A 14,468-nucleotide genomic window follows, 5' to 3' on the forward strand; every position below is an offset into this window, starting at 1 on the left:
GCAGTGGCTCTCACTGAGGCAAAAATTGTTAATGACTATGCATTGTGTTGGTTATAAATCTAGAATGTATGTTCAAGTAGTTTACAGACTGAGTTTTTAGTCCAGGGCCTAAAGAGCCGCCTACAAATCCCAACGTAAAATTATATTTCATGAGAAATTGTGACATTACCACAAAAAAAGATAGATTTATAAGCCTATTGCTTTTTCTTCAACGCTAACTGAATGACATTAGGACAATAAATGCATAGAAAAACATTTGTAAGTGAGCTGCTGATGCCACACACATGGTACATATTCCAAGCACGCAGATGACTTGTTAAATGCTTTAATTATTGGATTGTATATTAACATTATTAATAACAAGCAATAAAAGTTAGCAAAGATTTGCCTCAGAAATATAGATCTGAGGGGGAAAGGAGGTGGCACCAGTTTACCATAACAGCACATCATCCCTCTGTCTGTTGCCTAGGAGACAACAACTGACCTTGTATAAGCACTCAAACAGTAGGCCTATAGGAATTAAGATTAGCCAGGAATTCACATATATAAAAATAACTGTAAAAAAAAAAGTAAACAAAAATAACTTTCTCAAGTCATATTTAATCAGAACACAACACACCCAATTTACACTGTTTCTAGCAATGACACCATCGTGTGGTAGGCTGTGATTTGTCAGAATTCACAGATGCTGCACTTGCTAATATGGGTAGTTTCATCAGTGGCTTGCCCTGCACTGACAGGGGTGGAGAGACTTGACACACTTTCAAAGCTCTGACTGTCTTGTTTATAGACGTCAAACAACAGTATTATCCTTGTCCTCAGAACCATTTCTGATGTCAATTTCTGATGACGCCACATAGAACACACTATTCAGTAGTGCTTCGTAGGGCCAATATAACTAGTAGTGTTCATGTGCCAACCTCATCCCTTAAAATGACATTGGACATGAACTTTATCCCAAAAACATACCCTGGCCCCCAAAAAAGAAACAAACATAACATCTCTCTCTGAAATAGTCTAAGGAAATTCCATATCAGAGCTGAGCTGGTTAATTCACAGAGACAGGTGGCTCAATTCTGCAAGCTTAAAACATCAAACCATTTTGAAGTTGAGAGAAGCTGGAAAAAGACCACAACTCGACAAATGCTTATGAGAAGAGGAACATGCATGTTCGTTGTAATCTTGAGTCTCAAACCACAGGGAAACCACTTCACATACTTGTATCAACTCAGTAACTCAAAATGTGGAAAGTGTCAAACTTTAAAAATAGATTTTCAAGGGTCATTCACATACTTTTGAATGGAGAAATGGGGGGGGGGGGGAGAGAGAGCAGTGACAGTGTTGTTATCCCCCCCAAAAAACAGTAAGTATAAAACAGGGATTGTGACAATGCAGGTTTGAAATGAAGAGGACCATTGCTGTGCATCTCAAGCAAGGCCCTACACCTGATTTCCTTTAGGCCGTGCTGTTTATTAGTCCACAAGGCAACGTGATAGAACTTCAACTGGACTTCATAAACCTGATAGTGTGTGTATGGCTTGATTGCCTTCAAATGACCCCTGGTCATCAAGGTTGTGTACTGTTTGTTTAAATCAAAGTTGATTAGCTAACGATAGCTTAACATTGTGTATGACTCAATATCGTAACCTGAAAATAATGAGAAAAACCATGTTACAGAGTATGTGTTAAACCTCAGGTTTAGCCAGTTGCTTTCTGAATGGTTGTACAATGGTACAACTGCTGGGTTAACATACCGAGGCCTTGAATCCAAGCCATTATTTTTTATGCTAAAAAAAGGCACTTAAGAGACTAATTGTTTGGTGTGATTTGTTGGACATTAACATTTTTAGGTCTGAGAAAACCTGGATGGATTCCTGTCTTATTGATCTGAAGGCTAATGATGAGATGTTTTGAGAATATGAGCCAGTGGAGATTACTGACAATATAATATGGGACAGTTTATGGGAACATTAGGTCATTGTGATTTCCGCTCAGTCAACTCAGTGTCTTTTACATGTCGGTATCATCCAATCCATGTCTGACTTTAAATTGATATTGCAACAAAAAGGTACAGACTTGCAATGCTAAGCTAACAAAAATGTTCTAGCAAACCTTTCTGTGATGCTCTAATTTGTTTCCAGCTTAATGAACATTTCAAATCATTTTTGTCAGGTACATGCTTCCATAGATTTTAATGTTACAAGTCACCAGGTCAGCAGGTTAGTAAAGGAAGAAAAAAAACATGACTAACATTTTCTGTCAGTAAGGAAAATGGCAACTGCAAAACGGTTTGCATTATTCTCCAGGCTTCAGTGATAGTAACGTGGAGGTGGTTTTCTGCCATTATCTCCAAGGAAAATGTTAGAGTAAAAAATGAAACAACAACATTGTTGTAAACCCTGGGTTCTAGGACTTACTTATTAGGATTTCACAATCACAACAGCAACCTTTTTTCCAATGTTTAATACATTGATCTGACTCCTCAATGACATTAAGTACCACTCAGTCATAAAAAGAAGGCCATCTAATCTGTTAAAAAAAAAACAAGATTAAAGAGTTGAAAAAAAATATACTAATTCATTCCAATTCTGGCCGACAGTCTTGGTTTTCCATAGGAATCAAAAGTTTCTGTTTGGCCAGCTGACACCTCCCAAAAGGTCTGTAAAAATGACTTGAGGTTAATGCTAAGGTAACAGCAAAATCAGATAGGTAACATTTCCAAGGAATTCTACAAACAGCATAGTGGAGAAAAACATTGTTGAGCATTTCTCAAGAATCACAGAATACCAACCAATCAGAGGAACTCTCCCATTTGTTCCCTCTCCCATTTGTTCCCATCCACATGCTTAGGGATCATGATTTTAAAAATAAATAAATCCACAGCCATGTGAAATTTCTAGAGATACGGATATAGCTACCGATCTCAGTGATGTTTTTAGAGATGCAGATATAGCTACTGATCTCTGTGATGACTACAAGCAAATGTGGGTCTTCAAAACACCTGGTCCTTTCTCGACTCATGTGACAATTGTGCTTCTTTGTTTGATTTCCATTCTCACTTCATAATCTCTTTCACACACGTCTTTCTCTTGGTTCTCCAAGACAAACTCTCATATTCTCTGCTCTTTTTTTCTGTAGAGAATCTACAAGGGACACAGTTAAAAATTAGGCGTTCATTGACACAGTGGTTTTTCTCCCCCTGTTCTCTTGTAGCTCAATGTTCCCTGAGAGCCCTAGGTATATCTTACTTCCATACCATGAGGGGTCTCTCCTCGCGCTTCTGCCAGGGACTCTTCTTGTTCCCCTCCTCGTCTTTATCATCGGCATCATCCCCATCCTCGGGGCTGGTGGCTGAGTCCCTGCATGTCACCTCGCTGGTGGTAGTGGTGGTACTGGTCCGGGCGCTGTTATCCTGGCTACGGCTCTTCCGGGGGAACGTGCCCCCACGGGGGGTCGTCTCCGGGGCCTCATCCAGCAGCGGTGCCAGAGAATTGTCCTCTGGAGAGTACATGGCAGCCTGGCTCTCGCTGCTGCTGGGGGGGTCTGTGGTGTCGATGCAGGGGAGTTTAGTATAGGTCTTCCCTGCGTGACCCTTCCTCTCAACCGCAGCTGCAGCCTCCTTTGCTTCCTTGGCCTTCCTCTCCTCCTTTCCCTTCCGCTGCTTCATGTTGGCTTCGCGAGCGACGTCTACTCGGTTGTCATGATGACTCCCCATGGCTCCTCCGCCCCCCCCTCCTCCAGGGATGCTGAGAGTGTCTCCCCCCAGCTCGATGTAGGAGTGGCGAACCAGGGAGTTGGAGCGACCGTCCAGGGAGACGAACCAGGCCCGGGGGTGCGGTTTCACCCCCAGCTCCAGAAGCTTCTTCTCCGTCAGCGCCTGCAGCTCTCCGTTCATCTGAGATATGGTGTTGTCATTGAACAGGACCGGGATGTGGACTGGAGCCGCGTTAGGGTCCGAGGCCCAGTTGGAGTGTCCTTCTGAGTCCTCCCTCTGCTGGCCTGGTTCTTCCCCTTCCCCGTCTTCCTGTTGATGATTCTGTTGTTGCTGGTTCTGTGGTTTCTGCTGCTGATTGTGGTGTACCTGTCCCTGCTGCCTGGGCAGAGTCATGCTAACCTGGATTCCCTCCATGTCATGCTGCATCTGTTGCTGCCTCTCCAAGGCCTGCTCCACAGCCGACAGGTCCGACGACAGGCGCATGTAGTGGGCCGGGATGACCAGCGTGGGCACCACACTCCGGTACATGCTTTCCTTCATCTGGTCCATGGAGTGGCAGAAGATGAGCTGGCCGGGCTGGGTGTTTAGAGAGTTGGGCCTGGCTAAGAGGTCCCCGGTCTGGGACGCTGAGTACTCCGGGGGCAGGCCAGAGTACTCCTGGTAGTGCCCGGCGAAGGGAGGCAGTAAAGGTGGTGGAGATGGTGGATCTGAGGAGTAAGCCTGGTTGTCATTGGCGTTGTGATTATGGCGACGTCGAGGATCATGGGTATTATCCTCCGTTGAGCTGAAGCTGCGGGTGTCGTTGTGGAGCAGCAGCTGAGGGTCCATGTTGTTAGTGTTAGTAGAGCGTGTTGTCACCTTCATGGGAAAACTCTCCCCACCGCCACGTCTGGTGATACTGTCCGTGTTCACCTTGGAGTGGCGCTGGGCCTTTCCTGGGGGCGTGTGCCGGAAGAAATCCTCCCTGGAGCTGTGGAGATCCCGGGTGGAGGACAGGTCTGATTTGAGGGCGTCTGGGTCACCCCCGGTGGAGGAAGCTGTGTCGATGTGGATGTGGCCTGAGCTGATGAGGTTGAGGTGGGACATGGAGGTGCATTGATCTCTTTTGGAGCCGTCCATGCCGGAGGAGACATGCATCTTGCCGTGACGGTACTGCTGCCGTGGTTTCAGACATCTCCGCCTAAAACAAAACAGGGAAGGATTACAGGGAGAATGCAACCAAACACACGCATCCATGTATCAAATTTGACTCCCTGTAAACAGGAAATTAAACAACAAATAGAGTCCCGGATTGGTTATATTTTTATTTTACACTTTGGACCCAGGCCAGTAATAACGCCACTGATTCAACTAAGCAAGTGCCTGACAGGGTTGGGGTCAATTCCATTTCAATTCAGAAAGTAGTTCCAAATGTTCCTTGTTGAAAAGCATTGAAGAGAATTGGCATTGTAATTTCAGTGTATTTCCTGAAGTGACTGGAATTTAAATGGAATTTACCCTAAACCTGGTGCTTGATGACTCAGAGTAGCTAGTTCAAAACCAGTGCTGGGTTGGAACAAAAATGTGCCACACTGGGACTGACTACTCCAGGACCTGAGTTGAGACACGTTGGGCCCGATACCAACCTGCAGTAATAGAGCAGCAGACAGAGCAGCACCAGCACCAGCAGAGCCATGGAGCCCAGGATGGTTAGGAGGAAGATGGTGTGGTAGGTGGTGATGTCTCGCAGGCCCATGGGGTTCAAAGCTGAGCCTGCAACATAGGGGTGCATTGTAAAACATTTCCTGTAATTTTTATAGTAAATTACTGGCAGCACAGTAGCCTGTAGCTTATTGTAAATCTACAGTAAAATACTGTCAGCACAGATTTACAGGACCTTTACTGAAACACAAATGTACAAAATATTACTGTTACACCTGACTACAGCTACATGCGGTCTTTCCCAAATTTACAGTGCATTACTGGAAGTGTAGTGGTTGGTAAACTGTTGCAGATTTACAGTGCAGGCAGCTAGCGCCAATGATGGGCAGTATATCTGTTAGGTATTTCAATACCAATCATTTGTATTTCACTGGCCTGAAGTACAATTCATGTATTTTGTAACAGTTTAATTATAATACATGTATTTGTTTTTTCTAATACAAAAATAAACCTGCAAGTAGCCCACTTAATTACAACAACATTCTTGTTTCATGCACTCACTGTAAGTCACTCTGGATGAGTGAATTACCAAAATGTAAATGTAAAAATGAACAATTGCAACACACACTGCTGGGTATTATTCTAATGAGCTCCACCCCCAAACAAATAGTTTGAGTGTCGAACTCACTAGAATAATACCCAGCAGTTTGCTTTGCATGTGTTCCTTTTTAAAATTGACATTTGGGTCATTAGCAGACTTTTCTGTCCAGAGCAACTTACAGTCATTAAAAAAAACACATATCACAGTCATTGCAAGTAAAATGTTTCTGTAACTGTTACTGAGAATGGTGTTGTAGTTAAGGATACATTGGTCTTCCAGGTATTTTCTATTTGTAACAAGATACCTTTTGATATATCTTTGCCCAGATCTGGCTAGTGCCAAGTACATTACTGTAATATTCACAGTAACTTGCTACTAGGTTCCTGTAAGTTACTGTAATATCAGAGCAACGATACAGTACAGTAAGAAAGTACTGCTACTGTAAACGTAATATTGGTATTTTACTGCAATTACATGGGATTGGTGCAAGCAGGTTGGCTGCTAGGTATGTGTATATTACAGCATATTTATGAATATTTGGTGTTTTATATCACTTGCACTTCTAGAGGTCTAAACAAAGGCTTCCAAACCGTCCGTGATTACAGTAGTGGGCGGGAAACGAAGCTTCTTGTAGCATTGAGGCTTTTCCAGCCAATTGTGTCAAAAACAGGTTCATTACTCAAGGCTTTGATCAACACAGTGTACACCAGTGGCACCTGCTGGTCAAAATCATTTAGAACAGACAACTTATATAGATGACGTCTTCTACCAAAACCAATCAGGAGGTTGTTCGACAAAAAAATGAAGTTTCGGACGTCATTGATCATGTGCTTCTGATAAAGTGATACATCTCGGAACGCCGGTATCAAACATAACATCGATAGATTACAGGGCAAAACAGACTTGGCAAAACACTCAAACAGTAAAGGTTTAAGACTTGCTGCCACTCTGACCTGTCCCTATACACATTCAATTGTTAGGGCACTACTACCACATATTAGTTCAGATGGTACAGTATTCTTACTAACGGGTGCAAAAAATATAGCTACTTACAAGGCATGCCTCGGAATATGTTAATGAGCCAAATATTGTTCATTTACTGTAGATTACCGGAACAGGTTTTAGATTCCAAAAATACAATCTAGTATCAAATCAAATTTTATTTGTCACATACACATGGTTAGCAGATGTTAATGCGAGTGTAGCGAAAAGTACTGTACTACAGTAAATTCCTGGCAGCACATTAGTCAGTAAATTACTGTCAATTTACAGGTCAAGGTTTTTAGTTTCCAAAAATACGGTATGGTAGTGTATTCTATGGTGTACAGCATTCTCACTAATGGGTGCAACAAATATAGCGTATTACAAGGAATGCTTTTAAATATTTTAAATAGACCGAGATTCTTTCCCCGCCCACAACATTTTCCCACAATATACCATCATTCACATTATGCTGCTGTAAATATACAGCAAAACAGGTAATACAGTACTCTACTTAATTTTACCGCAGTGTAGCGGAATGCCATTGAGCCCCCATAATGCATTGCTCTTTAGAGTACTGTACATTAATATAGAATTACAATAGCTAACAAAATGTTTAGCAGTAAATTCACAGAAATTTGTTACAGTGATAAATAAGATACTAGGATGGGCCAAGTCTGCAACAGGACTCCCTATAAAAAGCTTTGTAATGGACAGACCACAACCCCTAGCTACACAGTTTCTTCGCAAGAGTGCACAAACAAGTGTTCATTATTCAATTTCTATCTCATATTGACATAGTCTAAATAGATTCAGCCGCGGGACGTTAATTAGATTTTTTTTGCAGATGGTCAGGGGGCTTTAACATAATTAGAAATAATCAGTAGACTGCAAATTGACCTCAAAAGGTTCAAACAGACTAAAGCATAATCATTTCAAACCTTGCATACATTTGTATACAATCATATATGTCTCTCTATTATGCATGGGAATACTTCGGAACAGATTTCCAAAATGAAAAACAATTTATTTTTGCTTAGAAAACTTAGGGGGCCAAATAAAATCACCCAAGGGCCGCCAGTAGGGGGCCTACAGTGGGGCTGTAGAAAAAAAATGTCAGACTGACGCAAACCTGAGCTATGTCAACATTGTTGACATCGTAAAAAAAAATCACAAAATACCATTACAAAATACCATAAAAATCTATGTATCAAAAATAAATGACGAAATACTTGTATTTTGAAATATATTTCATTAAAATGCATGTATTATGTATTTTAAAACAAGAAAATACATTTGCAAGTAGTTGGCCCGTGCAGCAACAACATTCTCAGTAATGGTTACAGAATCGTTTTACTTGCTATGACTATGCTGTTTATCTAGATTAGTTGAATGCAGGGACTGTAAGTCACTGGATAAGAATGTCTGCTAAATTACCAAAATGTATATGTGAAAATGAACATAGCAAAATTATAGTGCCATAAGACTTCTGATACCAATGCAGGGTGAAAGGGAGACAAAAAAATTGAAAATACAAATTACAGCTCTCGAAAGTATCTTGTTCCAAAATACACGGGACTGTATTTCAGCCCATTGTAATACAAATAGCAAAATACTCAGATGTCATTTAACTACATATTTCAAATACATGTAACGGAAATACTGCCCATCTCTGGACATAGTTACTGTACCTGTGGTTGAGGGAAAGGCAGCCAGCCAATATCCTAGCTGGTTGGCCACAAAACTCCATGTAAGCTGTGCTCCTTCTTTCTTGATGTATCCGGTACCTTTCCTGACCCAGAGTCCTGTTGAAGTCAGCATGAGGGCAGAATTAGTTAGTAGTAGAGTAGGAATTACATTAAACATTGTACGTCAACTTCCTTAACAATTTAAGAGATGTGTGTGTAGATTTCCATTAAGATACTTATCACTCCAAAATATATTCCCAAAACTGAAAATATATACAAATAAAGGGAACACAACACTTAAACAACAGAATATAACTCCAAGTCAATCACATTTCTGTGAAATCAAACTGTCCACTTAGGAAGCAACACTGATTGACAATACATTTCACATGCTGTTGTGCAAATGGAATAGACAACAGGTGGATATTATAGGCAATTAGCAAGAAACCCCCAATAAAGGAGTGGTTCTGCAGGTGGGGACCACAGACCACTTCTCAGTTCCTATGCTTCCTGGCTGATGTTTTGGTCACTTTTGAATGCTGGCGGTGCTTTCACTCTAGTGGTAGCATGAGACGGAGTCCACAACCCACACAAGTGGCTCAGGTAGTGCAGCTCATCCAGGATGCCACATCAATGCGAGCTGTGGCAAGAAGGTTTGCTGTGTCTGTCAGCGTAGTGTCCAGAGCATGGAGGCGCTACCAGGAGACAGGCCAGTACATCAGGAGACGTGGAGGAGGCCGTAGGAGGGCAACAACCCAGCAGCAGGACCGCTACCTCCGCCTTTGTGCAAGGAGGAGCAGGAGGAGCACTGCCAGAGCCCTGCAAAATGACCTCCAGCAGGCCACAAATGTGCATGTGTCTGCTCAAAGGTCAGAAACAGACTCCATGAGGGTGGTATGAGGGCCCGACGTCCACAGGTGGGGGTTGTGCTTACAGCCCAACACCGTGCAGGACATTTGGCATTTGCCAGAGAACACCAAGACTTGCAAATTCGCCACTGGCGCCCTGTGCTCTTCACAGATGAAAGCAGGTTCACACTGAGCACATGTGACAGACGTGACCGAGTCTGGAGACACCGTGGAGAACATTGTGCTGCCTGCAACATCCTCCAGCATGACCGGTTTGGCGGTGGGTCAGTCATGGTGTGGGGTGGCATTTCTTTGGGGGGCCGCACAGCCCTCCATGTGCCTGCCAGAGGTAGCCTGACTGCCATTAGGTACCGAGATGAGATCCTCAGACCCCTTGTGAGACCATATATGCCACGTTGCACCACAGACTGTCTGAAGTGTACATATGATAAAAAATGTACAGACCTCTACGTGCTTTGTAAGTAGGAAAACCTGCAAAATCGTTAGTGTATCAAATACTTGTTCTCCCCACTGTACACAGTATATTATTTGTAATCCTGGAGTGAGCAGATGGAACAGCTCCACAGTTACTGTACTGAACGTGTGCTGTGAATCTATTACTTCACATTATAAGGCCAGCGGTGTTATGCATTCATATCCAGTGATGCGTAGCTCGTCTGTACAGAACATACACAAATGATGAGCGAATAACGTGATCCAGGGAAGGAAGACAGCTTTGAGTCCAGGGAGATGCTTTCCGACCATAACCACAATAACAAAAGAGGGGCGAGGGGGGAAAGCTAATATAAAAAAAAGAAGAAAAAAGAGAAAAGAAATAAAAACTTGGTCACAAAAAAAAGAGAAAAGAAGAAGAGAAGAACCATTTCCCATGATGCCAGGCGCCCTGAGGAGAGGGTCAGGATTCAGTAGCTTAATGCGTCTTGACAGGGAGACCTCTGCCCACAGTACACCCAAGGTCCCCTTCTACATCATCCTCCCGCTCCTAAAATATTTTTAATTTCTGTCATTCTCATTAGCATTTTCACTTTGCAGAAAACAAACACAGAAGCAGGTTATGATTAGGTCTACATGTTAGGTTACCCGATGTTACAGGAAGGCCATAAAGATCATCAAGGACAACAACCACCCGAGCCACTGCCTGTTCACCCCGCTATCATCCAGAAGGCGAGGTCAGTACAGGTGCATCAAAGCTGGGACCGAGAGACTGAAAAACAGCTTCAATCTCAAGGCCATCAGACTGTTAAACAGCCACCACTAACATTGAGTGGCTGCTGCCAACACACTGACTCAACTCCAGCCACTTTAATAATGGGAAATGATGCAAAATATATCACTAGCCACTTTAAACAATGCTACCTAATATAATGTTTACATACCCTACATTATTCATCTCATATGTATACGTATATACTGTACTCTATATCATCTACTGCATCTTTATGTAATACATGTATCACTAGCCACTTTAACTATGCCACTTTGTTTACATACTCATCTCATATGTATATACTTTACTCGATACCATCTACTGTATCTTGCCTATGCCGCTCTGTACCATCACTCATTCATATATCTTTATGTACATATTCTTTATCCCTTTACACTTGTGTGTATAAGACAGTAGTTTTGGAATTGTTAGTTAGATTACTTGTTGGTTATTACTGCATTGTCGGAACTAGAAGCACAAGCATTTCGCTACACTCGCACTAACATCTGCATGTGACAAATAACATTTGATTTGATTTGATTTACTTATGCAAGTGTCCTGAATGATTTTAACACATTGTAGGGGAGAATGCAAACAGTGGTCTAAAATAAAAATGTCAAGTTTAAAGTAAGATATAGCTTATGATTAATAACATATTTGAAAAAAATAAACATAACATTGCCTTTCAATTCGAATAAGCAATACAACTATTAGCTTAAATAACTATTAGATCAATATCATCTGTTTAGACTACAAACATTTGTTGGACTCTTTTAGTGCTAATACCCCAGGCAAGGGAAGTCTGTGAATATATTGCCTTTGTCATCACAGCAGCAATACAACCAGGGCCTGTATTAATTAAAAGTGCTCATCTAAGATCAGGTCATCTTATTCATTATGATCTAAAAGTCAAAACTGATCCTAGATCAGCACTTCTACTGACGCTTTGTGAATACAGACGGAGGCCTGAAAATCCATTCGGCCAGCTTTACTGCCCATTGGCTACAGCACATCTATTTTTAGACATTAATAGACGATCTGGCATCCACAACCTCAAACATTGAACCACCTGAGAAGTCAACATAGGACATATTGAGCCAAGCTCTAATTAACACAACCTAAGTGGTGTGAATAGAAACACACTCAACAATCCTCTAAAGTAGGGTAAAAGGGAGGTGAGAGTGAATTGAAGTGTGAATGCGTGTCATGCCAGATCACTTATCTAGGAAGTGCTCGACCATGGATGTAGTTATGTATTTCGACCACTAGGGGTCGCCATGCACACTGATGAACAGTAGTAGGGGCTTTTGTTTATCTCCTCAGCATAAGGCAGGGGGATTTCCAAGCCACCCCCCACAACCCCCTGACAGAGTGTGTGCATGCATGTGATCCGTCTCCAAAACAAACACAGACACACAGCTGAGTCTGGAGAGATAATGGCGCCTCTGATTTAGAGACTCCTGGGCTATATGGAACAAGAAACACTGTGTCGTCCTTCTTCCTCCTCCTTTCCCTTTTAAAGACGCCTTGAAGGAGGAGGATGGGAGGAGATCACATGGGAGGGGTCATCATGGACAGAGAGAGAGAGAGAGAGAGAGAGTTTTCCTCCCGCCTGACGAAAGGGTCATGTTCAACTTTGATTAAACTTTTTTGACTCATCATCACACTGCATTTTCTCTTGTACTCAAGTGTCATGCATATGTTCAAATGGATATGCACAGACTGCACGCACGCACACCCACATACACACAAACGTGTGATTCAGTCCGAAACAAATCCATTTCTCTCTTCAGCGGCAGCACACTCTGGCCATCCACCCACGTCCAATGAATATTAATCTTCTCCATGTTTCACTCTAAAATCTCATTTCCTCTCAGTCTCAATGTAGACTGACAGTCAGCAGCCTGGCATTACAGCCCATTTAGCTCTTCCTTGATAGATCTGTCACAGTGCCACAGTACACTACAGTACCCACCAACTAAAGGCTTCCATGGCAGCACCTGATTCTATTTGCTAGAGTATTCCGAGTGCTCCTGGCAGGTTTCCCAAACCTCCCCTTCTGCCCCAAACATCTACAAAACACATTGTGGATTTAAAGCCTTAGCACAAAGTCTTGCAAGTGTAACCTGGCACACTGTAGGAGTGGAGTGTGTGTGTGAGAGAGAGAAATCTGGTGTAAAACCTAACTCTGGAAGAGAGGCCCAGGCATCCAGACTTACAGTAACTCATAAATCTAGAGGACCCCCTGGGCATACTAGACTAGAGGCCCATTTCTCTACTCAACACTGATCTTAAAGCTCCACGGGAGTTTATTTTATTGCTCTGTGTGGGATTCAGTGTGGGATTCTACCTGCGATGTTACTTGATTTATTTTGAGTAGAAACTTTCAGGTTTACTGCTTCTGCATAGGTCAGGGAAAACTCAGGATAACTCAGGGAAAGAACGTGACTTCGTTGGACGTAAACTAAACCATGACGGAAACAAAGAATTCCTTATTCCTCCGCGCTGTTCTCCAGAAGTGAACCCGCTTTTATGTATACAATATATAGTGAAATACTGTATCGAGCACTCGAGACATAATGTAGGACACCACTTGCTGCAGTACTACATGAGGGTCAGTGGGGGGCACTCTCCCCTCTTAAGCAAACAAAAGCCCACATCCCCAGAGCAGGGTGTGTGCATGGTGGAATTAGAGGTGACCCCTTTAGAGATGACATGGTTAAACAACACATCCACCCTGGTGTCCACATTATAATCAGTAAGCCTCTCACCACCTAGCTAACTGTTCGTTCGTCACTGCAGATAATGAGATATGAGCTCTGGGCCTCCCACTTAGTGGACGGTTGAATAAAAACCCATACAGTTAAATAATGCATGAACCTAACGCTGCAACGCTCTGTTTGACTAATCAGTTTGCTTAAATCCTGTGCTATATTGTTCTTTTGGGTTTTACTGTAAAGATTTGATTTCCATTTTACTCTCAGCTACGGTACAGAGTAAAACATTTGCACGCATCGAATTTGAGCAAACTACTAAATTCAACACCCACAAATACCCACAATATAAGCCACTTAATGGAGCTCGAGAGTGAGAGATTGTTGTTAGTGGGGGGTGCCTAGTCAATTGGCAGTAACCTGTTTTGTCCCAACACTGAACGTTAGGGTCAGCACTCACAACCATTCATCCTCAGTCATCTTAGCCACCCTGGCAGGATGTGAGAAATAGCCTACAGCTAACTCCAACAGACCAGCTCATCCCACTATCCAAAATCTCTCCTTCCACCACAGCTTTGTTGTCCCCTTTCTCCTCTACTCAAAAACAATAACCCTTCAAACCTCTCCTCCCTCCCTCCTCCGTCCATCTGTGTCTCTGTTTGCATCTCATAACATGTCACCATGGCAACATAGGACCGGAGAGGTGGGGAACATTGCCTCCTCTGTCCCAGGCCTCCTGGAGCTACATAACAGGCCTAATCACATCATCAGGCTTCAGGACAACAACACTCTTCAGCTGCAGTTTTCCCACAGGGGTGTTAAAAAGGGATGTTCACACAAAGTCTGTTTTCGTGTTTGCTGCACATTGAACCCACAACTATGGTATCGGAGTGACACACCCATCTGTTGTGCATCATTGGGATCTGCCGATCAATGCATGTCCATGATTTCTAAATGCGATAGTTCCGAGTTGTGCAGGCACATTGCTCTCTGTATTGAAGATACGATCATGGAAGGACCCCGGGAATCCAAAATGGAGCCTGCCAGATAGG

At 42.8% G+C, this 14,468-nt stretch overlaps 1 protein-coding gene across 1 annotated transcript in view; it reads right to left on the reverse strand.

The window, feature by feature from the left end:
• Positions 1–311: 311 nt before the first annotated feature.
• LOC115110127 (protein FAM171A2-like) overlaps positions 312–14,468 on the reverse strand; it is a 69,272-nt gene continuing 55,115 nt past the window's right edge. The window contains exons 6-8 of the mRNA XM_029635515.2: positions 8,630–8,743; positions 5,341–5,467; positions 312–4,895 (exon numbers count right to left, since the gene is read on the reverse strand). Of these exons, the coding sequence (XP_029491375.1) occupies positions 3,245–4,895; positions 5,341–5,467; positions 8,630–8,743 (1,892 nt within the window). The 3' untranslated portion in view covers positions 312–3,244. The remainder of the gene's footprint in view (positions 4,896–5,340; positions 5,468–8,629; positions 8,744–14,468) is intronic.

The sequence above is a fragment of the Oncorhynchus nerka genome, linkage group LG26, assembly GCF_034236695.1.
Source record: "Oncorhynchus nerka isolate Pitt River linkage group LG26, Oner_Uvic_2.0, whole genome shotgun sequence".
Lineage (NCBI taxonomy): Eukaryota > Metazoa > Chordata > Actinopteri > Salmoniformes > Salmonidae > Oncorhynchus > Oncorhynchus nerka.